This window comes from Zeugodacus cucurbitae, chromosome 4, assembly GCF_028554725.1.
Source record: "Zeugodacus cucurbitae isolate PBARC_wt_2022May chromosome 4, idZeuCucr1.2, whole genome shotgun sequence".
Lineage (NCBI taxonomy): Eukaryota > Metazoa > Arthropoda > Insecta > Diptera > Tephritidae > Zeugodacus > Zeugodacus cucurbitae.
In genome coordinates this window covers 39,265,044-39,292,772 of record NC_071669.1, presented here as the reverse complement: position 1 = coordinate 39,292,772, position 27,729 = coordinate 39,265,044, and the positions used below count along the sequence as shown (strand labels likewise).

Below are 27,729 nucleotides of genomic sequence, written 5' to 3'. Positions count from 1 at the left end.
TAACCAGCTTAATTGAACTGTTCAGTGGCGGTTGAGCGTTTAATGAGCAGCGTCTTTTGTACAGTCAAACTCTTTGAATGCCATCCATTACCCTAATGGCTGCGCGTCGCAATCAGCACACACACACACACGCACACAAATCCTATTTTATTTCGCATATTAATGTAATAAGGCTTCCAATAGAGTTGATTGGAGTTGAGCGCAAACACTCAACAGAGATTGTAGTTGACATGAGGCTCTCACGCCTAAAAGTATGCATGCATTTAAAAACCGAAGGCGAAGCCAAAGGATGTGATTGCATTTAAATGGTGGAAAAATGAAAAGACTAGTGCCAAGCATAATTATTCCATGCCTCATTCAATATGCTCATAACTCTTAAACACCTTGATATACAGTGACTCAACTAATTGATCACAATTTTATATAATGTGTGAATACGTATTTATATTTTGAAAATTTTGATTTTCATACTTTTTCCAATGAATATGTTTATTTAGTTGTTGTTAAACAAAATTATTTGTTTTCACAACATATTGGCTGCTGTATAACTAATAATACAGGTAAATGATGGTTCATCAATTGGTAGACCTTTAAATCAAAATAGTTTTAATATTTATTGCGACCGCTTTTGGCATCTAAAATAGTTTGGAGCCTTTTAGGTATGTTCTTCAAAAAATCTTGGCCTAGATCTGGGGTTATGTTGTACCACGATTCTTCCACAGTGCTCCACATCTCATCCATTATTGACCCCACCAATTTTTTTTATCAACTAGGGTTATCATTGGTAGGCAGTCGATGGTATTACAAATATTTTCGGCAGCCAATTCTTTGTTATTTTTGTCGTACACTTAGGGTCATTATCGTGCTGGAGTGTGACTTCTGGGAGCCTTTTTTGATATACATTTAAGCTAAAGCTTTTAACTCGTATTCCAATATATTCTTTACTATCTTTCCAGACCAACTGCCGTCAATTGTAATTTATTAATATTCATTTTATTAATTTTTTTGTTCCAACTGTAGTTTTTCTCGACACTGTAGGGTTTCATTTTGAAATTTTTATATATAATTTTTTCAAACTCAATAGTTTATGACAGTCGTTATAGTACTTTTTGTCTTTTGCACGACCATTAAAAATAATTTCCGAATCGTCACATTAATTTCCATTGTAATTTTCAAATCTTGATTCCCTAGGTAAAAGGTATAATATAGGGTAATTCTCCTAACTAAAAAGTATTATGGATGATATATATGGCTATTTTTGAAAAGTTAACAAAGTGTTGTTTTCAGAGTATCTTCCTAGCTCCTATAAAAGCTACCAACCAACCAATTCGAGTGTTTTTGTCATAATGTCGATGTTTAAAAGTAATTTAATAAATAAAGCTTAAGTAGACATTAAGTGCTTTAATGCTCAAATTAATGCTCTCACCATTTCAGCAGTATATTCCCTTCGGCAGTCAACAAGTAGACTGCGGCTTTCAGTATCTGCTCTTATACTAAAAGAGTTTTCATATGTGTAATAATAATTCCTCTCTGCTGTTGTCATGCACTCGCTCGTGGATGCTTTTAACGCTCAATAACCGCAAGTAAGTGGCAAGGCCACATGCGCCGTTCGCTATGCGTCTGCTTTCCACTTTCTTGTAATAATAAAGTGAAATTTGCCTTATAATTTGCGTTGTCATCTTTTGTTGTTGTTATTGCTGCAATTTCGTTGACATTTTTAATGTTATTGGCTGCTTTTAATTTGACTTGTGTCTTGTCGGTACAAATTGCGTATGTAGAAGTACACATACACAAATGCAAAAATTTAAAGATGAGGTGAACTCTTAAAAGCGTTTAAGTGATGGCTAACAAGTCGGCGGTACCTTCTTGATTTACAAATACGGGTCTGGGGTAATGTGTATTAATGCCTTATATGTAGTCGGGTGTCACATTCTGTTTTCATACCATTATTTGATCTAATTTGCATTTAATGAAATACATATATCACAATCAACAAAATATCTTAAATTCAGTTTAAATTATTCCAAAATATGACAATATGCTGCCATACCAGACAACTTTGCTAATTGAGTATGCTAATTGGCAACTTATAGCTTTTTCGCACAGGAGTTAATTTATTAATTAACCGGCCTTTGCTCGATTAAACCAACGCTCATTTAGATCGATTTACCATAGATAAGAAAAAGCTTATGTTACTGCATTCATTTTTAATCGAATACAATTCAAGTCGAAAATAGAACTCAAATCTACGGGTTATTGTCCACGCTGTAAATTTGGTTCTGTTTATTGATAAAATAGCAATCAGCTGATAATATGTACTTACACATTTCTTATGCACAGCAAAACCAAAAATGTATAACAGCTGATCGTTATTCGAATAACGAATAGCAGTGCTAACGGAAACTGGTTTCTCAATTATAATCTTAACGTATTAAATTAATTTGGGTGTGCGAAAAGCTGTTATGCTGTGGCTACTCAATTATCACTGCGTTTATTATTCGTTGATTCGTAAGGCCATCATATTTATTCACTTTAAGTTAATACAGCCAAGACTTAACTTGTTGATGAAATATAAACTGCGACTCAATTAACACTCAATTAAATATGTATATTGTGTATATTGAAGTATTAACAGTAGTGTTAACTAAATTGGCTCTAAATTAAATGCTTACAAAATAAATAGTTGCTATAATTAATTACAAAATATAGCATTAATATGGCTTATACAAATTATTTACGTATACTTGAGAACTGCTGAGTTGTCTGTTTTACTGCACGGAGTTTATCAAGTATAAAGAAAATATAAAAAAAATTAAGTACATTTTTATGCTAATGTAGAAAAAAAAAATCTATTAGACGTCAGACAAATTTTATTCATAACTCGCATTAAAAAATGTTTTAAAGTAAACTGAATACCATTTTGCTTAATAATTGAATGTAACCAAAATGTCACATTAAATAATTACGTAATTGTTATTTCCTTTAAATTCGGTGCTTCGAGTAACACTTCCGTATATTTCTGATTATTTTCATTTAATTATTCGTTCACGTGGCTCAAGTCCTCACCGAAAGCTCTTTGATTGTTGCTACTCCAGCCGGTGTCGCCAACTGCACAACAAGTTTCGCTTTCACTACTTCACAGTATGTCTGTATATCACCTACAAACGCAGTACACATGTGTGCTTTGCGTTAGTTGCGTGCCGTTGTCCTGCCTAACTTCCGCTTACACTCGTTCATTTCCTTTTCCGTTGTTATTGTCGTGTTAATGAGGTTACTTACACACACAAGTGCATATATGTATGTACTACAGTGCTTTGTCTACGCCTGCCTTTGTTAGCACACGCTTACAACTGTTAACGGTCGCTGTGGACAAATGAAACACATGCTTGCCACATCTCACTTGCCACTTGCCACTTACCGCTACTCCTTCTAGCGGCTGCTTTCGCTTGGCACAAATGCACGAGTTTCCATTTGTATTGGTGACTGCCTTAAAGGTGGCTCCCCATACGCGCCAAGTGGGCCAGACCAGCTTTTATATCGGCTCTGTGCGCTGTGCGCTGAGCACCCAGTGCGTTCTATTTAATATGCAATTATGATTCATGATACTCGTGCTGCATCTGTTCTTGCCACTTTCCTTTCACTATTTTTATCCATTCCATTCGCATTCGCATTGTGCTTCTTCTTCGTATTTTCGTATTTCGTTCGTGCACTTGTACACACAAACGCGGAACGCGACTGTCGGTTTGTCGTTATGTTATTGCTGTTAATTGCTTTCTGCTCCAGAAGTGTCTTGCAGTGGAATTGTGGAATTGTTCCTGTGCTGTCGATTATAATTAATATTTGTCGACATTTGTGTTATTATGTGTTTTGCCTTTGTTATGAATGCTAATGGTTATTCTATGTAAAACAACAAGCTTTCTGTTAAGTGCTTTGTCGGACTGGGTGTCGTTTACCCCCCACAACAAGCATCAATAGCAGACACATGTGCATGCAATTTCAGTTCTCGAACATTAATTGTTTTTGTAGCAATTAATTTGAGATCTTTATGCTGGAAAGGTTAGAAGTTACATTTACATTTGTCTTCCAGAAATTGTTTTTTCTTTCTGGGAGTATTCTAAGTATTCCTGAATGGCGAAAATTCCGTTATTTCATTTATAAGTGAAAACTGAGGACATTTCTATATTGCTATGTAATTCTCAATACCTATTAATATATGTATATATTATAGGGGACCTAATAGGAGACATTTAAAATAATATCAGTTTTGCATTATTGCCAAATCAGACAAAATACTAATTTTTGGACATATAAACTGTAAAATTTTGGCAGACAACTTGCATTAAAGTTGAGTTATTTTGACGTAATTTAGCACATGTATTCCATAGCATCATGAGAAGTTCGGTATTGGAGATGGGTGAAATCGGCTTATTACCACGCCCTCAAAGTGTTGAAAATATTAGAGACGCCGATGGGCCTATTCAGCAGAAATAAAATCCCTAAGCGATTAAAGGCATGCCTAAAACAAAGACTGTTCGGTGGATACTGCGCTTCACAATATCGTGACATGGCCTGAGGGAGCCCTTATGCTCAAGGAATATGTGGTAGGCACCTATCTCGAAAGCAAGGGAGCCTTCAACAATGTGAGACTGGAAGCGGTTGTGGGGGCTCTCGTAATATTAACAGGGGTACCCCTCAAGGTGATCGACCTACTCTCCCCGCTGCTCTGAAGCCTAGTTGTCAATGATCTTTAAAGAAGCTTGAAAAGTAAGGCTGTGTAGCGATAGCCTATGCTGATAATGTCGCTCTCATGGATGCCGTGTATGGGTTAGCTCAGGGTACCTGGATGTGGTGGCCAGCTGGACGGCGAGAAGCTGTCTGGCCTTAAACCCAAGTAAAACCGAATTAGTTGTATTTACTGAGATGTATAAAGTTCCGTCTGCCACTTTCTCTTCATTGGGAGCTCTCTGCTTCTTGAAATACAAACATTGAAGATGAAGGAGGAAAGTTGTTCGATACCTTTATAATGGAAAGAGGTGGGGTCTACGAAACCGTGGTTAAACTAACACAGCGTTCGCAAGACTGAGGTTGGAAAATCTCGGTAGCCATACTTTAGGCGAACGATGCGAACTTACCGGATTAGATATTAGCCGCCTCATAAAATTTGTGATAGGCTCAAAAAGCTTCGGTGACACATAAGAGCTGTCCAAGTGGTGATCCATCGCGAAACCTGTTGCGGAGATAAGCCTTCTTTAACCTAACCTAACCTAACCTTAACCCAAGTGCCTTTAGTCTGTTTGAACAGCTTACATTGCTTGTTCGATTCGTAACTACATAACTTTTGGCGACTATGGTACAGCTACAACTCCAATACTACATGAGAGGTAAATTTTATATTATTAATTTGAAGTTTTTTGATGTTGATATCCAGAGTCGTTATATATATCAAAATGATCAGGATGACGAGTAGAGTTGATATCCGGATGTCCGTCCGTCTGTCCGTGTCCGTGCAATTCGGTACATACTATTTCCTTGACTCCCTGATAACACGTATGAAAAATGGGCGTAATCGGTTCACATCAACGGCTACTTCCCATATAACTCAATTTTATATCCATCTGATTCCATCACTTTATAATATATAGTGTACCTTGGTGGTGCAAATTAGTGAAATTTGTTTAAGAATTACCTCAGCCCTCATATACTATATATAATGATTTTATTCTGTTGAATTTTATGTCGAATATATGGGTCAAATTGTGTGTTATCTTAATAAAACTATATTAATGAATTGTGAGAGTATAAAATGTTCGGTTCCACCTTAATTTAGCCTTTCCTTACTTGTTCATATTATCATATTATTTGGCTCAAAGGTGAATTTCAGTCTTTTTACAATTCCTTGCAATTTTTTAAATCTTTTAAATGCAAACAAATGATGACAAGCTGTGAAATGCGAAAGTAACGACTTGCTTATATATTACAACCAAAAACTCAACTGATGGAAAAGAAAATAAATAAATATGCGCAAGGAAGGTGTGAAAAATATGTTTGTATATTGAATTTCACAATAGTGGCGTATGAATTTCCATGATTTATGTGAAGAAACACTCGGACCATAAATCAGCATTGAAATGCATTTAAGAGACTTGTTTCACATGCATTTGCTGCGCTTTCGTTGTAATGCTTTTATCGCAGCGCATACTACACTATGGATACATAGCGAGCGCCCGGGACAGAAATAAATAAGGGTGAATTAAAAATGTGAAAAACTGTGAGTTGACAATATATTGGGGTTTAATAATCAACGAATGCCACTGCGTATACGCAACCGCTGCCAAATGCTTGCAGCGCTGCGCAGCGCAGATATTTGCTGTGTGGTGGCAACGACTGCACGTGGTAAACACTGGAAGTGGAAATTGGCTGTCGCGCTTACTGTATGCTTCGGCAGGTGCAGCGCGGTGTGGCACTTGAGCACATTCTGTCGGCCAAATGGTGTGCAATTTTCATATCAACACATTCGTGTGCGCGACGACGAATGACAGTTGCACTCGTGCTGCAACAGCGATAAAAAATGCCACCGTCATCATCACACATGAGCAACAACAACAAGAATAGAAACGCCGGTGAGTGCCACCAAAATGCGATAAGGAAAATATAAAAAGAAACACAAATGCACGTTCTTATGCGAAATATATTGCTTGTATATTGGTGCAAGGCATGCATGCAACCAAGCTGCAGTGAAACGACGGAATAAAAACTTTGCCGAATGAAATATCAGAAGTTTCCCGTTAGTTTTGCATGCGTAACTGTCGCATTCGCATTTTCCTTAACGGCGAAATGAAAAAAGGTGCAGCGAACGTCGGCGGCATCGGCAAAGATTGGTGCCGTTCTCTGTTTATCATAGCCGAAAAGTTGATATTTCGCTTGCATGACACTTTTTGCCCGTCGGCAGTGACATTTGCTATGCCAAAACTTCATACTGCAATTGACATGGAGGCGCACTTATCAGCATATGGCAGCAGCGGGCCATAAACAACACAGCTCGCGGCTGCTGCTGCTGGATTCGCGGCCGTGAGGCTGTGTGGTAGACACAGGTAAAAACGGGTAGCTACGCAGCTAGAGTCGTTGGAAGTGGCAGTTGCAATTTTTTATTGCTGTGCGCTCTCAAAAAGCAAAATACCAAATAAACAAGGTAGAAAAACAAAAATTATTGGCAAAAACAGCCGTTGAGGTTGGCTTTCGTTGATCTCTTTGTCATGCGCATATGTCCCGTTAAATAAACATATTTTGCATACACGCGCAAGTGTATTTATGCTTGTGTGCGATGTAGCGTGAAGAAAAACAGGGTGCTTCGTGACCGCCACGGCAGTTTTTGGGATTTTCCTTTGCTTCTCAGGAACTTTTCATTTACAATTTGTCAACCGCGGTATTACTCCTTCAACGATTGGCTTTTGCCATTTCAAAGAATGTTATAAAAGTGTTAAATATTTTTTGAAATGAAATTTTGATTTTTCAAAAACCATTTTTACGCACAAAAAGCATAAGCGATTATACGACTGGATTGGTTGCTTAGCCTTAATATTGTCGTCTATTAAAATTTTAAATATAATTGTAGAATCTTTTTTATAGTCCAATAATAACTGTTAAAACTTGCTCTAATATTTACAAAAGTTAATACAAAATCCATTTTGAATTCCAAAAATAGGCAACATCCGTGCATGGTTAAGCCTAAACGATAAATGTATGCCCAAAATTTGACAAAAATTTTAGGTTTTTTTCTGTTTTCTGTTAAAAATTCAAATTTTAATATTACATTTTTAAGAATAACTGCGAATAAAAAGAAGGAACTAACAGAGAAGGTGCTGTCATCATAAACATTTTCCAAACTAAGAATTCTAAAGTCTTAATCTTTTATTGCAGATTTTTTGTCAATTTTAATATTTTTTTTGGAAATAAGAGGTCGATGACTACTTGACAGACTGTAGGATGTTTGTGGTCTGTTCTTCTACTAAAAAGATCGCTTCAAATCTCTAGATATCAATGCATGAAGGATTACTGTCTTAAGCCTGTAATAAATCACTGAGAAATATGTTTACAACTCGGTGTGTATAAAATTACCCATCTTAAATTTTAAGACTCTTTAATATTTAATTGCTTACTCTTCTTCATTAGATGGTATACGTTATAGGAATTATGGTTTCCGACATTTTTTTTGCTCTATGGATCATCAGTCTTCCGAAAAATTGTATAAAACCCCCTCAGCAGTTCACTCTTATTCACAGTACCTTCATTGCTGTCTATTAGGTGTGTGTTATGTGTTTCTAAATCAAAATTTATTCTGTTTGCAATCGGTGTGGGAACACCCTTTTATTATTTGCTATTATATTTCCCAGCCTACGTGTGACGTTACACAATCGTACATACAAATGTGCATAACTCGAGTTTGACAACTCAACACAATCTGCTGGCGCTGGCACTAAAGCGTTTTTATGCAATTATTAAAATTGAATTGCAGTAATTGAAAGTTTTTGTGTTGAACCAATTTTTTCACCTACGACAGTTTTTGTGTGTAATAATTAATTGAAGCGCACACGCAGCGCAGATGCAAATAAATCCCCACCAGAGACCCGCACCGGGCCAGAACTGCCACTAATGGAAATTATGAAATGAAAAAGTGCAATTTTGTTTCAAATTTATTCGCATTTTTCATGTCATTGGATTTGTTTTTGTTTTATTATTATTAACGTGCTATTCTTTCTGTGCATACTGAAAGTGTTTTTCGATTTATTGGTTTTGTAATCGCCCATCTGTTATTGTTCCCAATGACAATTCGAGAGAGCAAAATAATTGCACTGGGTAGATATGTATGAATGCGAGTGTAGATGTATTGGTGAGCTATATAATTTTGCGATTCCTCTTTTTTCCAATAAGGATAAAGTGGTATTGTCAGTTGACAGACAGGCAGGCAGACAGCCAGTTAAATGCAACAGATAATGTGTGAAAGTTCAAAAGTGCCGAGTCACCGAGTTCTTAAAAAAATAATTGTACTAGTTGAAACGAATCAATTTATCGCAACTGTCGAAAGAGTTTTTGATATTTGAATTTCGATTCTGAATAATTTTAATTTTGTTCATAAATTGTTGTTAATTATGTATACTGAAATCGACCGGAAGATGAGCGGGTCCTGAGTGAAAAAACATTTTCGAGACTTGACTATTTTCATACAGCAAAATGATTAGAGATAATAAACGTATAGCCTTTTCGCACAGCTAAATTAATTAAATACATTAAGAATATAATTGAGAAAACAGTTTTTGCCATTCGCATTGCCGGCTACTCGATTAACGATCAGTTGTTGTTTATTACATTTTTGTTTCTGCTGTTTATAAGAAGTTGGTAAGTTTCATTAGCTGATTGTTATTTTAATCAATAATCACAACCAAATTTTCAGCGTTGACAACAACCATGCATTCCAGTTACAACTCGATTTGTATTCGATTAAACATTAATGTTGTAAAATAAGATTTTTGATTTGTATGGTAAATCGATCTAATTCAGCGCTTCAATCGCGAAAAAGTGTGAAAAGGCTATTAGGTCGATTTTATGGGGATCAGTACCTATTGGGAAATCAAAAAGAGAGTATATTATATTTTATATTGGCAGTGTCAATGAATTCAAGAAGCATTAGCTAACTGCGACTTCCATATAAGGTTCCTTTTATTTTTCCAGGGAATTATTTTCTTGCGCAATATTTCAAAAACCAAAAAGGTTTCAATTAAAAACTTGAATATTTTCTTTTGTCCTTCGTTCATTCCCTAGATTTTCTGGGAGATGGGGTATCAACGGCTGAGTTTTCGGAAATTTCACAAATTACTGTTTAAATATGTTTCTTTGATATGCATAATTGTTTAAATAAAATATAAATATGATTTACAAAATTTAAAAAAATTCCATTTTTTTTCAACCCACCTAACTCCCCATTGATGGTGTTGTATATTTTCTTCATTGGAATGAAACCCAATTGTTCTAGGTTTTCGATTCATATTAGTGAAACTAGAAATTCGAATTCCCTTATTAATAGTTGCTTTCGGTTTATTATTCTTTTATATTATAGCGTAGAACTTTAGAAGTCGCATCAGCAGTTAGGCAATGCTGGAAAGCTCTGTTCAGAACTTCGCTGCAGCCATCGCACAGTGGTTCGGCTTGTATGAAGGTGCGGTCATAAATACTTCCCGTTGAGATATCGCTTTGAAATTTTCACCAAAAATCTAGAAAATTATTGTAAATATATAGTATAGCTCCCATAGAACTGTAATTGCCATTATATGGCAATCATGCGCAAAAATACTTCTCATGGTCATGGTCGGAGCGTAAAAACTTTCAGTAAGGCTTTGTAAAAACATTTAAGAAAGCGATAAACAAGCTGAACATGATTTGTCGTTATAGTTTCCCCCCATCCAACCCCCACATTCAACCTGTAAGAATAATATCATATAAACAAATCATGTAGGAAAAAAGCAAATTATCAACTAATTTAATACAGTTCATTCTTTCACTGCCATTCAACAGCCATTATAATTAGAACAAAAACTTATAATGCATCCTCTAGTAAACCGTACATAGATTGGAATAAAGATGGTTTATCCTTCTTTCCAAGCTTTTTTAGTCCAATTATAATGAGTTTGAACACTAATTTCACAAAAAATACAAATCACAAGATAAAATAAATAGCTTCAAAGGCCATTAAAAATAATCTTGATTCGTTAACCTGAACAATTACCAGAACAAATGGAAGTCCTTTTAAAAAAAAAAAAAAACTGATGTGCTTTAAAAAAAATCCGGTTGTTCATGCGTTTAACTCTATTTTTAGAAAGTACCGTTAGATTTTTGGGAAAACCCGGTTTGTAAATAAGAAGTTTGGACAATTACATTTTGTCAAAAAATCGAGGGATGGATTTTTTGATTTTTGGCCTATGGCGGAACCACTGAACAATTGAAATCTTACAACGATTGTATCTAGTCCAATAAGCAATAATTGTTTTGCAAATGTAACCAATACAAATGTTAAGTTTTCTCATCTCTACTGCGTAGCTTTTGTTTTTAATGATTTGTTCTACCAAACCAAATTTGAGCAACAGTAAGACGACAGCTTAAATATATTCACGAATATAAACATATGGACAAATATCGGCAGCTACACCTAACAATTGTATTACCTTAAAACATTGACAAATACACTGATAACACTCATAAAGGGGGGATCGTGGGGTAACATAACTAAATGTCTATTTAAACATGAAAATTACGTTAAAAAATACACAAAAAAAGTATAATCAATCAAAAATACACAAAAAATAATAAATCAATAAAATTAATTTCACAAGATGAATTTATTAAAGTAAATACCTGCAACAATAAAATTCATTTTAAATAATTAAATTCGGACCTCTCTAGCAAACGTTTGACCACTTTGAAATTCAATTTTGTTTTCACAAAAAGCTAACATATCGCAGTTTCGCTGCAAAATTGAACAGTTGATCACGCTTTGCATTCTATTTCTAGAATGTCCCGTCAGATTTGCAGTAAAAACCGGTTTGCCATGAAGAAGCTTGGACATTTTAGAGACGATTTGGTAACTTTTCGCAAATTTATGTTGTTATGAAATTTTTGAATTTTGTCCTATGGGCGCAACCACTGTGCACCGCTCACAATTCTCCTTGAATTTGCGACCCTGTAAATAAAAAAAATAATTGCAATATTAAATTTCAAGTGTATAAGAATATTTAAAATTTTGTATGCCAATTAGACTAATTAAATATAATACCGCTTTCATTTTATAAAAAGAATAATCTGATTTTGGCATTAAAAAACCTAAAAAATGAATGAAAAAATTTTCATCTAAAAATTCAAATATTTTTTTTTTCAATTTTTTGCTTTCAATTAAAAATATGATTTTATGATTTTTTTTGTACGAGAAATATCACATTTCCGCCTGAAAATATTTCCGTTTATTGTATTTTGTGTATGTGTTGGTATTTATATATATTTTATTCATTTTTTTTATTTGTGTTGTTGCTTTTTGCAAACTGTTTGCGGCTGACAAACAATGAGCCGAGCTCTGCAAACAATAAATGAATAATTAGGAATATGCAAATGGATGAGCACATAGCGGTAATAAGCATTTTAATAAATGCTAAGCAAAATAGATGTGCTTCAATGCCTCCAAAAAAGGGAGGATTATTATTGCTGCTTTAATGGCCGGAAAAAATGACTGTTTAATTTATCTGCACAAATGGACTTCTATGAAATGCATTCTGAAAAGCATTCAGCGCAAAACAATTCAATTTAAATTGTTATTCATTGCAATGCACAAAAACAATAAATTCGTAGTTAATAAATCAGATTTGGTTTTGCAAATATTAGAAAGTAGGGGAATGATAAGAGTGGGTGTATCATTTTATACTCTCGGAATTTGAGACCTTATTTATATAAGGTACCAAGGTCTAGACGCATTACACTATACTAACATTTAGCAAAGGGAAAAGTGTTTACTCGAGAACATTTTTGGTGATAATTAACCGATCGTCCATTAGCTATACTAATCTCTTTAGAATGCTAAGGAAGTTATGTACCAACTTCATTCAAATTCATGCGAGTAACTTTTTAAATTGTTGAATTGGCGACACTTGCAACACTTGCAACAGTTGCAACAAGCGCTTTATCGCGGTCTGTCCCGAGGCATATGGCTACTGATCTGAATGAATAATGGTATCCCGCCGTTGGCTAATGTTCACAACTCTGCGGCGATTTTAAAGTCATTAACTTCAGACGCGAACTTCATTAGATTTTTGCATCAGCGCCATTGTTGAACGTTGAATTACATTCGTGCCAAGAAATTACGAATTTACTTTGCTTCTAGACACTTCTGTTTGAGGGTTGTTTGTGTGTGTTGCATCATCTTTGTTGTAAACTTTTTATCCTTTCTTTCTTTCTTGTTCAGGAGAACACCTGTAGCGCTCAAGTGTGACTTCAATTGCTTCACAATGTTCAAAATTATTTGCATGTTTTCTGCCGCAACAGCAACAACTAATAAAAATTTAGCTAACTTGAAAGCAAACATGTCCAAACCAGTTCTAAAAGAGGTAAATTCTGAAGTACCAAGAGTCAAAGCTGTTGATAGGGTCGACTCATAGCTGACTTGGGAAGTCCTGATCTTACGTTTCAACCATTCTTGGTCGACTTAAGACTTTTAGCATCATGTATTTCATGGATAGCATCAATGGGTACGTCACAAATGGAAGGAAAACGCTAGTTATCTGTCTGTTAAGTAAGAGTCACGCAATTAAAAACGTCCATTTCAGGATAATATTGATAAACTATTGAAAAAAAACGAGCGTATATTAATCACCGAGTTGGGGTTTAAAATCGGTAATTGATTGGAAAGTGTTGAGTTTAATTGAGAAGAAAATAACGAAGCTGTCGGCTTTCAAAAAAATGTAAATACAATACGGATGCTTGTAACAATTGCTTTTACGAAGCCAACATAAGCCCATCGCGGCGGCAACATTCGTACTCCACAACATGTATCCATACAAATAGTACGAGTACAAGTAGTCTAAAGCTGAAAAGCACGTGCAATTTGTTGAATCGCAACACTCTTTAAATGCCTCAGGTATACTCAAAACAAAGCTGACAAATGTAGAAGTATTTAAAACTAAATAAAGGGTGTTTCAATAGTATTAAATGACATGTGATCTATAAAGTGTGATCCATTTAGAGGTTCCCCACTTTTGTAAAGAAGAAAACACAGAAATTTCAAATTTAATGTTTATCTTCGAATGATAGAAAGAACATTCTCTGGCATTTATTTTTGAAAGATTATCATTTTTAAATGTAAATGCGGCTACGTCTCAGATGGTACATCCCTTGAGTCCAATTTTCGATGATTCCTGCGAGCATTTCGACTGGTAACTGACGAGTGATGTTTTGCTCCAAGGCCTGAATCGAAGCTAGATCGTTTTCACTGTATCCTCCTTGGATTGGTAAGTACCTCTACTTGGATCACCCGATATAATAATGTCTGAGATATATAATAATGTTGCAGTGTGGGATATTAGAGATTTAATGTTACTAGAAATTAATCGAGTTAGAAAATGGAATCATACCTGCTGAACTACTTAAATAGGTGCGACAAAAATCTGTAAATACTGCATATGAATATTAGAGATATTCGTGAACTGGCACTCCATCTTTGATGTGATATCCTTCTTATATGTATTTTCATTAGACTTGATTCTAGAATATCATACCCGTCCATTGTTAGAAATATTAAACTTATTTATGAAGTATATTAGTCTTAAAGAAATCTGGTTAAAATTCGACTTTTCTGACTTATACAAAATTTGAGAAGATTTTGCGAAACTTCTTAAGAGTTAATCTTTGCCACTTAAACGTTAAAATGCTTTATAATGGTGACTATCATATTCACTTCAAGCTATTAAAAAATTTCTTAGTTTACGATTTCGACCTTACTGGTAACCCCTTTTACCCATACACTCGCTTGGCACATATCCTCAGCAACGCATATTGCCAGCGCGGCTTTATTGTTATTTGCCCAACAACGGGCAAAGGCTCTTCGCACACATTTGCAACTTTTCGATAAAATTGCCCGATTTTACACACACAAAACAAAGGATAAACACTATTTTTCGCAAAACAATAACAACAATTTAGGGCACAATGTCGTGGAGCGTAGAACTACCAGAACCGCCAGAAAAGAGCTGCGGCAGGCAGGCAGGAGGCTGTTGGCTAGCGGCACAGCGGCCAACGGCTAAATGACGAAACGAAGGTGGTGGAGGCAACAAATTTACATTTTTGACAATTTCTGCAACAGCTGCGCCCACAAGAAGAGCAACAAAATATGTTTATGGGACAGTGGAATTTCGTATTTTTTTTACCAAAAAAAATTGAAAAAGAAAAATCTGTAACGGCAACAGTGTGCGTTTATTGGCGCTAACCGCGTAATGGGCACGAGCTATTGTGTCTGGCTCAGGTTGAGCGTGTGGAAATATATAGACGCACTCACACTCTCGTGCATACATACATACACGGAGCGGACCCAGTAGACAATGGTGTCAATAAAAGTAATAAATTGGGTGATAAGGAAGTTTTTGATTTTTTGTTAATTATAATTGGAAACTAAACATAGAAAGTAAATATGTACGGTCTGTTTGTGATATACTGCCAATTGCTTGTAATCCTACCCCAGAGGTAGCTGAAAAGAAATATTTGCTGAATATCAGTATTAATAGATCAAAGCTTCTACCTTGAAAACTCGATCATTATGCGTTTTAAGAACTCTTGGTAGCAGAAGAAGCATCTGCCTTAAATGATTAGCTGCCATATGAAAGAGAAAATCATTTCCTTCTATACATAACATCTCCCTTGCACGAGAAATAGGAAAGAACTTTGAGTCGACAAATACATTATTGTTTATATAGTAGAGGTTATATAGTACTGAAAGGATATATATAATACTGAAATCAGAACTGAAAGCTCTACCTTAATAGTGAAATCTCTCCCAGAAAATTTGTTTAATATAAATTATTTTAGTATCAAAATGTTCAAAATACAAAAAAATTTATTCAGATATGAATTTACCTTTCAGTTTTCAAAATAGCAAAATTTTAAAAGCTTATTTTTTAATCAGTCTATGTTAATAGAAATATAAAACTGTTCATCGGTGTTTTTCACTGAAAGACTTTTTGAATAAGACTCTTAATGAGAATTTGAGTAGATTTTTGAGAAATTAAAAAAAAATGGGTTGTAACAAATTTACAATGAATTTTGCCAAACAAATGGCCTCATACTATTTTGATGCAGTGTGCCAAGTCACTTTTTCTATTTTTGTCATCGCTGATTTTCGATTTCGGCAAGTGTTGTTCGCTTGGTGCGATTGTGTATGCATGTGTGTTGTTTATTTATTTCACGCACGGCTTGTTCGTGAGTATTCGAGTGTGTGTGTGTATGGGTGTGATTGCATTTTTTGCCACGCTTCAGTTCTTAATTTACTTTTTATGGTGTGTTAGGCTTTTTTGTTGCCGGCATATGTTGCGGTATTTTAATTGAAGTTTTTTCAGCGAACGCTGGAGAGCCTGAGATTGCGTTGTGTTTTTATTTCAGAGTTTGCGCGCGAAAAAAAGGAAAAATATTTTCACGGAAAAAATGGAAGCAAAGCGGCAATGTTGACAATGTGGACGTAGGGACATAGACAAATAGACAAACAGGAGTTGTGCACTGCGGCGGCACATGTTACAATTCGTTTTTTACGCGCACACACTCGCTAAAGTGGACAAATTTACACCGAAGCATGTATTGCGGCTTATGGGCAGAAAATTAAAGCCTGCTTTCAGGCGCTTAATGACATAAGCGCTGTGTTGTGGCGCCAAAATAGCATATTATTAGCATATTGTAAGCTTTTAACCGCACAAAAATTGAGCAGCGCGCATTCGCACACACGCACGCACACATAGAGAGAGCTTTTGAGTTATGCACGCCCCAATGTATGCTTTCAATTTATGCGGCCGATAGGATTGTAATTAAGTACCAAACAGGTTTATTAAAATATGATGCACAAAAACTATAAATTTCGCATATATATAAATGCCATTTCCATACGTGTATGTGTGTGTGTATGAGTAGGCATTTAATTCGATTTCACAGGCTTTGCGCGCCTAAAACTATGCAAAAGTGCACATGTCGGCATGTCAGCGGATGCCACACGTCTCGTACACAATATCGATAACAACAACAACTACAACAAAAAGCGAACATTTACAACAACACCAGTATTTACCGCTACAATGACCGCAATGACCTGCGTGGCATGCATTCTGCCTGTGGCAACGCCGCGATTTCCCTTACATACACCGAGTACCGAGCGCCAAATGACATGCGCACACACCACACTGCAGGGCATAGGCCCAAAAGGTTCACCGAACATAATGAAAATGTGCAGTAGCTTATGGCGCTGTGAGTACCTCTGCGTTCAATGGCATAGTTTAGGGCGCAGTTAATGCGATTCCATGCATTCGGCGTCGCCCGATTAAATTATTCACAATACAAGCGTGTGTGTGTGTTTGTGTATCGCCAATAGTTTTTGCTGCTATGGGCGCACTGAAAGGAGTACTTCCGCAGGATACGCACACACACACTGGCTTAGAAAATACTGCACAGCTGCATGCAAATAGTTCATCCGCACGCCTGCAAGTATGCAACGCAGCTAATGGAGCGTATAGTAAACTGTATTTAAAATGTAATTTGTGTGCTTGCATCTGTGTGTGTGTATGTATTATTTTGCCGTTGACAGATATCCAGTGCTATTTCATTGTATAAATGCGTAATAGAAAACATTGCCGGTCAAAGGCTCTAGCATAAGCTGGGCGATATTTAGTTTGAGCTTAATAATATTCACAGTTATGGATGACCGTTGGACTAGTTCGACATGGGCACAATAGGTATGTATATTTATAAGGACAGTAATTAAACATTTAAAGCATTTGTCTTAATTAGAGTCAGTGGTATTAAAAATATGCTTTACTACCGGTTGGAATTGGAATTGGCTCATCGAAGATAGTAAATGACTGTCTTGAGGCATTAATGGGACTATCTGATTATTTCACGACAAACCTGCAATGGGTTGCAGGACGCAGTGATCTTCTATTGTGAAGCGGATGAACTAGCCCGACTAGGTACCACCTTACAAATAAATGCCGATAATTAGGAAATATATATGCCTCTGACCACTTGTCGACAAATACGTCATATACATAGCCGAGTCTTGGCGAAAACAACCCTTGACTTGCTCAACAAGCAGGAAAACGTGTCCTGAATGCAACGGCCACACATGCCGTTTATTAAAATTTAAAAGAACCGACTTAAGGACGCTGTCGGATTGCTGGTCATGCCAGCCGATTGGGGATACCATACAATGACTATTGCAGAAGCTGTCAAGAAGTAGAAGAGGAGATGACTGTAGAACATTTCCTATGTAGATACAAGACTTGGCACAGGAAAAGAATGACAAGGATCGGCCATGATCCATTCATTAAATATTTCCCTAAATTTTCTTTTTATAAGATCTATATGTATTGTCCCAACTGGAAGTGGGCGATCCGGTCTGTTTACCTCATTTTAGAGAACTTTAGGTTCGAAAAGCCAAAAATATTGTAAAACTCTACTGTTTATCTCGTTATGAGAGAGCAGAAACAGATTATTTTAATATTTTAGTTGGATTTTGTTTTTGTGAATTTGGTTCCAAATATTCCTATTTTAATATGTCGAATTATGAATTATATGTTAAAGAACCTATTCAGTAAAAGGAATGTATTTTTTTTTTTAAATCATATCGCTTAACACTTAGCTAACCAAACTCTAACTAACTAATTTTCCGATATTCTCTTTGCAGGTACAAAATCGAAGTGGCTGGCAAAAGTCTTCCAGTGTTAACGAATCTCGACAAAGGCCGCTACGGTGTGATCGTTTTCGAAAATCTTGACAAATACTTAAATATGGACAAATGGAATCGTGAGCTATTGGACAAATACTGTCGTGAATACTCCGTGGGCATAGTGGGCTTCGTCAGTCCGAGCGAGGAGACTTTGGTGGCGGCACAGTTGCGCGGTTTCCCGCTCTACATACACACGAATTTGCGGCTACGTGATGCCAGCCTCAATCCCGCCTCGCCAGTGTTGCGGCTGACACGCGCCGGCGAGACGGCTTGGGGCGCTTTACCCGGCGACGACTGGGCGGTTTTCCAACATAATCACACCACCTACGAACCAGTGGAATGGGCGCAGCGTAACACGCAGGATTATCCAACGGACAACGGTGGGCAAGTGCAATTGCCACTGACAACTGTGCTGCAAGATCATGGACACTTTGACGGCATACAGCGCGTATTCTTTGGCAGCAATTTGCGTTTCTGGCTGCACCGCTTGCTATTCCTGGACGCACTGTCGTACTTGAGTCACGGTCAGCTCAGCTTAAGCCTTGAGCGCATGATACTAGTGGATATCGACGATATTTTCGTGGGTGAGCGGGGCACGCGATTGCGCCCAGACGACGTGCAAGCGCTGATAGCCACACAGCGTATTATTGCCTCAATGGTGCCGGGTTTCCGTTTTAATTTGGGTTTCTCCGGCAAGTTCTATCATCACGGGGAGCGTGAGGAGAATTTAGGCGATGACTATTTATTGCGCAATGTGCAGGAATTCAATTGGTTCTCGCACATGTGGAAGCACCAGCAACCACATCTGTATGACAATCTGACTTTGCTCATGTCGGAGATGCAACTGAACTATGCCTTCGCCAAGGAACATAACATTCCCACTGACTCCGGCTACTCAATATCACCGCACCATTCGGGTGTATATCCGGCGCACGAAATACTCTACATAGCGTGGAAGAAAATTTGGAATGTGAAAGTCACCTCCACAGAGGAGTACCCGCATTTGCGACCTGCACGCTTAAGACGTGGCTTCATACACCGCGACATAATGGTGTTGCCACGACAAACCTGTGGCCTCTTCACCCACACCATGTACATCGATCGCTACCCAGGCGGGCGTGACAAACTCGACGAATCGATACAGGGTGGCGAACTCTTCCAAACTATAGTCTATAATCCTATAAATATTTTCATGACGCATATGTCTAACTATGGGTCGGATCGGTTGGCGTTATACACTTTCCAATCGGTGATAAAGTTCCTGCAATGCTGGACTAATCTGAAACTCAGCTCAGCGCCGCCTATTCAACTAGCGGAAATGTATTTCCGTCTACATCCCGAAGAAGTGGATCCCGTTTGGGGAAATCCCTGCGACGATCCACGCCATAAGAAAATCTGGTCGAAAAAGAAAAGCTGTGATTCATTGCCAAAGTTTCTAGTGATTGGTCCACAGAAAACTGGTACAACTGCACTCTACACATTCCTCTCTATGCACTCAAGCATCACTAGCAACATACCCAGTCCCGACACTTACGAAGAAATCCAATTCTTCAATGGCAACAATTATTATCGTGGCCTCGACTGGTACATGGACTTCTTCCCATCTGATGTGAGCTCAAACACCACCGTGGCAACCACTACGCGTTACATGTTCGAGAAGAGTGCGACCTATTTCGATGGTGAAGCGGTGCCAAAACGTGCTCATGCTCTCTTACCGCATGCCAAGATCGTTTCGATTCTCATTTCCCCAGCGAAACGGGCCTACTCTTGGTATCAGCATCAACGCGCACATGGTGATGCGATCGCCAATAACTACAGCTTCTATCAGGTGAGTATTTTTTTGAATCTGACGTACTCTTTTCTGGATTTCTCGGAGTGTATGAAATATGTCAAGAGAGACAGCAATCCATCTAGTTTGATACATTTTTCGATAAGCAAAAAACACAATTATTGAGCTTCCATCTGTCGTTATCAATTCTCAAGTTTGCTTACGCTCAAGTAAAGAAACATCTCTGCCTCTTTCGAAATTTATCGCTATGAGTTCTGCATACAATTGCTTCTGTATTCTGAAATATTCAGTCTTTTGTTATACATTTTGGTGCATCTGCAATAATCTGCGAGACGCTAAATCGTATTAGATACTAAACTGATTAATAATTTTCAATAAAGACCGCAGAACTATAAACTAAACTAAACTGATGAGTGCCCTCACCTGATAAAGTAACTTCACTTGTGACAACTTTTCGAGGTCGGCTCTCCAAAATATATTTTCGATAAGCACTCCCAATTAGCGGCTTTTGTCTGCTGTGATGGCTGGTGTCCGTCCCGCTTTATTACAGACTAGGATCGGTTTTGTTTATTTAACGTACACTATTGTCTAACTCCCACCCTTTCCACAAAGATTCTGAGCCTCCATTGGACATTGCCCACATAAATGGCAGCTGATTACCCACACAGTTGCATACAATTTTCTGAGAAATTCGGATTTCAACACAAGTCACTACTTGGCTTTTGATCTTTCATCTTTAATTAAATACTTGCTTCACATGATTTATCATACAATTAAGTTTCTCAAGTTATTTGCCTATTATTTTACGCATATACTCGCACACATATATTTACATATATATAGACAATAGATATGTTTTATATGCTTTCATACGCATATAAATAAATGTATAAATCAGCAGATTTCCTGAACTAGTTATATAAATGTACATACATAGGTAAGTCATAGTCGACATGCAGTCAAAATTCAGGAAAATCATAAGCCACACATATACTCCGAAATCCTATTTTCTTACCACAATACCATTGTCGACTCCATCAGGCTGCTATTGCTGCTTGTGGTTGTGATGAATAGACTGCACTGAATACGCTGGACAGCAGCGACGACGATGTGCTATCGACTGTCTGCCAACGTCAGTGCGAAGACTTGAAGTGGACTCAAACCACATGCCACTTGAATTATTGCACGGATGCGTATGCTGACGGAGTAAACGATAATGTCCAACTTGTGGTCTGCAGCAGTCTTCAACCAGGTGTATGCAAGTTCTTAAGAAGGTGAATGAATGCAGCAATTGCGATATTTCGTTTAATTTATTTCACTATTTTATAAATCAAGCATGAAGTGCAAATTTTGGGTGATTTATTAAAATAACTTTAAATGCTCCCATGAGAGTAATAAAATACAGACACATATGAAACTCCAATCAACTGAAATTGATCCTTAAACTTGGATTTTAATTATTTTCAGAATTTATTTTTAAAATGTGTCCGCCATATTAGTCAGCCATTTTGAATTTTTGAAAAGTAACAACACTTGACTACGAGCAGCGATTCCGGGAACACCCGAGTAACATATTGGTTTTTTGGGGAAAAAACCGTGATCTTCTTCTTCTTGACTGGCGTAGACACCGCTTTACGCGGTTATACACGAGTCCACAACAGCGCGCCACATAACTCTCCTTTTGGTAGTTTGGCGCCAATTGGTAATACCCAGTGAAGACAGGCCCTTCTCCACCTGGTCCTTCCATCGGAGTGGAGGTCTCCCCCTTCCTCGGCTTCCACCAGCGGGTACTGCATCGAAAACTTTCAGAGCTGGAGCACTTTCGTCCATTTGAACAACATGACCCAGCCTGCGTAGCCGCTGTCTTGTTATTCGCTGTACTATGTCTATGTCGTCGAACAACACATACAGCTCATCATTCCATAATTTAACCGTGATCTGAAGAGGTTAAATTATGCGATGAAACATTTTATAAACAAAGCAAATTTATAAATCAAACCTAGAATCAAAATTTACAGTATGAAGAACGGCTGATTCAATCTCGACATAACTAATGGAGTCTAGCTAGAGCTATCGGCAGCAGGTTGTAGCTCAAGAGTGAGGCTGTCTTATGGACAGACCTTAAATGTATTGCATCTCATAAAAGGTATCAAAGAGCACACATGTCTCGAACCATTAAATGCACTCGTAAAGCCCACATTTAATCCTTTAATATAATTTGCCTGTTTGATGCACCCTGTTTCCATGTTTATATGGATGAGCACACTTATCCACATAAATACTTGAGTGCTTTATTCCTGACATTCGCCCTAACAGAACGTCTCCACCTGTCGCCACAACTTAAGTCTCACACACACACAAAGAGAGAAGTGCATGCTATGGACAACAACCGCTGTTTGCATTAAAGCTCGGATTATCTTTCCAAACTGGTTTTCCGACAGATGACCGAATTATGTGCATTTCAAGTAAATTGTTATGCGATTTGCTCTTACACACACACACACACATCGGTGTAACCGCATTTGTCAGTTAGCTCATGCAACGTGTTAGTTCCTGTGTTGCCACATTTCAGATCCTATTTGTTAAGTGTAGCAATTTTATTGTTGTTTCTGTTGTCACTATTGTTTGCATATGCTTTTCACATATTTCCAGTGCCGAACTAGGGTGTAAAGTAAATGCAGATGACATGCAGTAAGACACAAATAAAACCACAAATCAGTTTAATGCTTGAGTGAGTGCGCTCTCACTGATGCCCCGAAAGAAAGCGGACTAACTTCGGGTCACTGTCGCTCGAGTTTATTATTGGACATATACAAATTTTTCATTACTCAGTTCGTGTACAAGGTGAAGTACTTGGGTCTCATCCTGGACAATAAGCTGCCTTGAAATCCAAACATTGAGGAGAGAATGAGGAAGGCATCGGTTGCATTATACTGTTATTCATTGCGAAGAGGTGGGGTCTCTCATCAAAGGTGTTGGAACTCATTGCGGGTCCTTCACTTTCCACCGAGTGGCGGGGAGAAGCAGCTGGAGAAGAGTGGGCTCCGCTGCCCTCTGGTGCTCTAGCACTGGATCTCTGGGTCTCTCGCGTGCTCGGTACACACTGGTTAACAACTAAAACCTGCTCAGTTGCGAAATCATTTTGGTTCAAAGTGGAGCAGAAGAGGTCGGTCGAACTAAGTGCACTTAAACAGATTCAACTTGCCACAATGGTGGACACTACGGAATAGGTATACTTCCAATGAGGCTGGGAATCCTGCCGGACGTAAACTGGTATAGCTGTTTGGAGGAAGGCGAGATGGAAACAACAAGTCTTGTTCTCCTCCATTGTCCAGCGATCGGAAGACTGCGAACTTGCCGGATTAGACATTGCGCTTCGGCGACACGTAAGGGTCTGCTTTGCGATCCAGACCTAGGAATTTGGAAAACATTTCCAACAGGGCTAACGGAATGCGAATTACGCAGTTGAGCAAGAATGACTGATGTGTTTGCGTGCGCAGTCAGTGGGGCGCAATTGCATGGACTTGCTCGATTCACACCTTGTACAAATTCGCACATTCTTGCAGACATGCCACACAACTGCGTGCAAGGGATTGCTAGACCACATACATACATATGTGTACTAGTGTGTGGATGTGTGTGTGGTTGCCACCTGCTGTTTCTGCACGCCAAAGCACATTTTATGTGTGTGTTTCGCTTTTCATGCAACGTGTTGCACAATTTTCGGGTTTATTGTCTGAAAGTTTTTCAATTTCCAACCACAATGCAAGCAATGGCACTTCCCCTCGCCAACCGCCAGGCGCTCTCCGCTCGACTCTTTAGTCGTTGTTGCCGCAATTTCTTTCCGGTCACCACACACTCACTCATCCCATTCATTTATCACGCCCACATTGCTTGCCATATTTTCTTGATTTGCTGTTGTTGCTAGCGCATTTGTGGCATCGAAATAATCCTAATCAACTCAATTTGTGGCCACACATGTCAACATATGTATCTGTGTGTGGATGAGTAAAGAGTGCGCTTACAAATTGAGAATTCAAATTCAATAGAAAATTCGTTGCATACATTTAGGTGCATTCGAGCATTTAACACTTATCTTCTTACAGATTCTTTGGAAAATTTTAGACTTTTAGCTGTTACGCATTTATTGCCAATTACATACATAGTTGAGTGTTTGCTTCTAAGAATTTCAATTGAATTTCAATATGAAAGTGTATCAGTATGTGTATTAAAATGCAACTCTATTTTTCATTGAAAATATTAAATATTTAGTTCAACTAATATTGTTTTCAGTTTGTTTAAAATAAGAAGCTTAAATTCTTCAAAATAGTATTAAATTAATATTTTTAAGGCTTTTGTATTTTTTCGTATTATTTTCAATTTTAAAATTTTTATATAACCCGGTTAATCACCGGGTAGCCGTGTCCCCACCACGATGTATTAGTATGAATAACTTAAAAACAAAATAATAGTTCACCTTAAGTTCCCGAAAACGTTGTTATTCAATTTGAAAGGTAACTAGTTGTGGGTGAACCTAACTTTAACTTTAAATACTTTATTAAATTAGCTTAAACTTCAGCCATCGCCACATTAGCAACCGGTGTACCTAGTTTTATATATGTAAATGCATGCAACTAAATTTTATTCAAAATGTAAATTATATTATAGTATTTTATATTAGGTTGGCAAATATTACCCTTCCGCTTTTTTGCTCTTTGTTCAATGCTTTATAGAAAGTGTTACAGTGATCGGATTTAGTTCAAATATGCGGCGTTTTGTTCGATAATCTGTTTCCATCTAAACGGCAATTTCATAATACCCCCCTCGTAGAAGCCCCCCTTCTTATTTGCGAAGAACTCGGACAGCCACTTTTCACAAGCCTTTTTTGAGTTCAACTTTACACCACCAAGACCGTTCGCCATGGACAGGTGGTAATCACTTGGCGCAATGTCCGGGCTATATGGTGGATGTAATAAAACCTTCCTTCCGAGCTCCCGTAACTTCTGACGAGTCATCAACGAAGTGTGTGGTCTGGCGTTGTCCTGGTGGCACACTACACCCTTCCTGTTGGCCAAATCAGGACGCTTCTGGTCGATGTTTATCTTGCGGTCCAGTTGTTGGCAGTAGATGGTAGAATTAAGCTTCTGGCCATATGGGAGCAGCTCATGGTGGATGCAAACACGCAGTAAAACCTTCCTGGCCGTCAATCCCGGTGTGGCCACTCTTTGGGACGATTCATTTTAACGACGATTTTTCTTTAACGAAGGAAAACTTTAAAATATCGCGAATTTCGACGTTATTGAACTCCATGTTTACACGTCTATAACTGTTGAACGCAATATCCAAACTAATCATGCATTGCGTCGTTTTGTAGGTTAGGTCAAGACATTTCATAAATGTTTAGTATTGCCGGATACGAGCTCTGTAGCGCTTTATACATAGCCGCGAAATTCAAAAGACAAAAAGGCGAAAGGGAGATATTTGACAACCTAATATACTGAATAATTACAACAGTAAAATAATTGAAAGTTCATCACAAATTGGCTGCTGACAATTATCACAGCTCTTGCGAGTTCTTCGATGTCCTTTCGCTGGAAAATCAAAGCACATAAACATGTTTTTGTGACACTTTACGTTCTTTTTATACTCTCGCAACAAATGTCGCTAAAGAGAGTATTATAGTTTTGTTCACATAACGGTTGTTTGTAACACCTAAAACTAAAAGAGTTAGATATAGGGTTATATACCAAATTGATCAGGGTGAAGAGTGGAGTTCAAATCCGAATGTCTGTCTGTCCGTCCGTCTGTGCAAGCAGTAACTTGAGTAAAAATTAAGATATCTTGATGAAACTTGGCACACTTATTTCTTGGCACCATAGGAAGGACGCTTTCGAAAATGAGCAAAATCGGACCACTGCCACGCCCACAAAATGGCGAAAACCGAAAACACATAAAGTGCCATAACTAAGCCATAAATAAAGCTATGGAAATAAAATTTGGTATGAAGGATCGCACTATAAAGGAGCATATTTGGATGTAATTTTTTTGGGGAAGTGGGCGTGGCCCCGCCCCCTAATAAGTTTTTTGTACATATCTCGCAGACCAATAGAGCTATATAAATCATTAGCCACTTCTTAGTACAGTCCAAAAATGAAAGAAATCGGATCATAACCACGCCCACCTCCCATACAAAAGTTAGGTTGAAAATTACTAAAAGTGGGTTAACTCACTAACGAAAAACGTCAGAAACGCTAAATTTCACATAAAAATGGCAGATGAAAGCTGCACTCAGATTTTTTTACAAAATGGAAAATGGACGTGGCGTCGCCCACTTATGGGTCAAAAACCATATCTCAGGAACTACTCGACCGATTTCAATGAAACTTGGTTTGTAATAGTTTCTTTACATCCCAATGATATGTTGTGAAAATAGGTCAAATCGCTTCACAAGCACGCCTACTTCCTATATATCAGAACTTTGAAGACAATCTGAATCGTTTACTTTACAATACATAAAATAAGTACTAGTGAAGATATCGGTGCAGAACTTTGCGCAAATACTATGTTAATAGTGTGGCAGCCCCATTCTAAAAATCGCCGAAATCGGACCATAGGTTTTTAAGGCCCTATATATCGAAAACGAGGACCTCGGCGCTTCTAGTCTAATATTATGGTTTCCAACTTTCAATGGACTTTATACAATATATATGACGAATATGTGGGTCAAATTGTGTATTATATAATATAAATAAAGTCAAATAAATAAATTGGGGGATGGGGTCATATGTAGAAGTTCACGCAAGTGAGGAAAGTTTCTGATTGCCATTCAGTTGGGAGTGGCCAGGAACGACTCTTTTGCATATGACTCAAGCAGCTCACGACTTCCGGTTTTAGACCAAGTATCCCCTGGGTAGCTAACAGACATCCGTTTGGAGGCGAGTTAAAGTGAGAAGGCGAAGCCCGCTTGTGCGGTTGTGCGTAGGGCTTGGGACCCACCACATAAAAACACCCCCCAATGAAAAATCTACGAAAGCCTCGGATGAGACACCCCCCTTTTGTTCTGCGTTTTCCAGACTAGATAAAGAAGCGAAGCGTATGGGTCTGGTGGTGAATGAGGACAAGACGAAATATCTCCTGTCATCAAACAAACAGTCAGCGCACTCGCGTCTTGGCTCCCACGTCACTGTTGACAGTCATAACTTTGAAGTTGTAGATAATTTCGTTTATCTGGGAACCAGCATTAACAACACCAACAATGTCAGCCTTGAAATCCAACGCAGAATCACTCTTGCCAACAGGTGCTACTTTGGACTGAGTAGGCAATTGAAAAGTAAAGTCCTCTCTCGACGAACCAGAATCAAACTCTATAAGTCGCTCATTATTCCCGTCCTGATGTATGGCGCTGAAGCGTGGACGATGACAACATCCGATGAGA

The 27,729-nt window shown here is 37.8% G+C and overlaps 1 protein-coding gene across 5 annotated transcripts in view; it reads left to right on the top strand.

Annotated features, from left to right (window-relative positions):
* The window catches only part of LOC105214398 (bifunctional heparan sulfate N-deacetylase/N-sulfotransferase), a 190,400-nt gene that overhangs the window by 154,533 nt on the left and 8,138 nt on the right, over positions 1-27,729 (top strand). For all 5 annotated transcript variants that reach the window (XM_054228624.1, XM_054228623.1, XM_011187783.3 and 2 more), the window contains one exon: positions 18,464-20,333. In XM_054228624.1, coding sequence (XP_054084599.1) covers positions 18,464-20,333 — 1,870 coding nt within the window. The remainder of the gene's footprint in view (positions 1-18,463; positions 20,334-27,729) is intronic.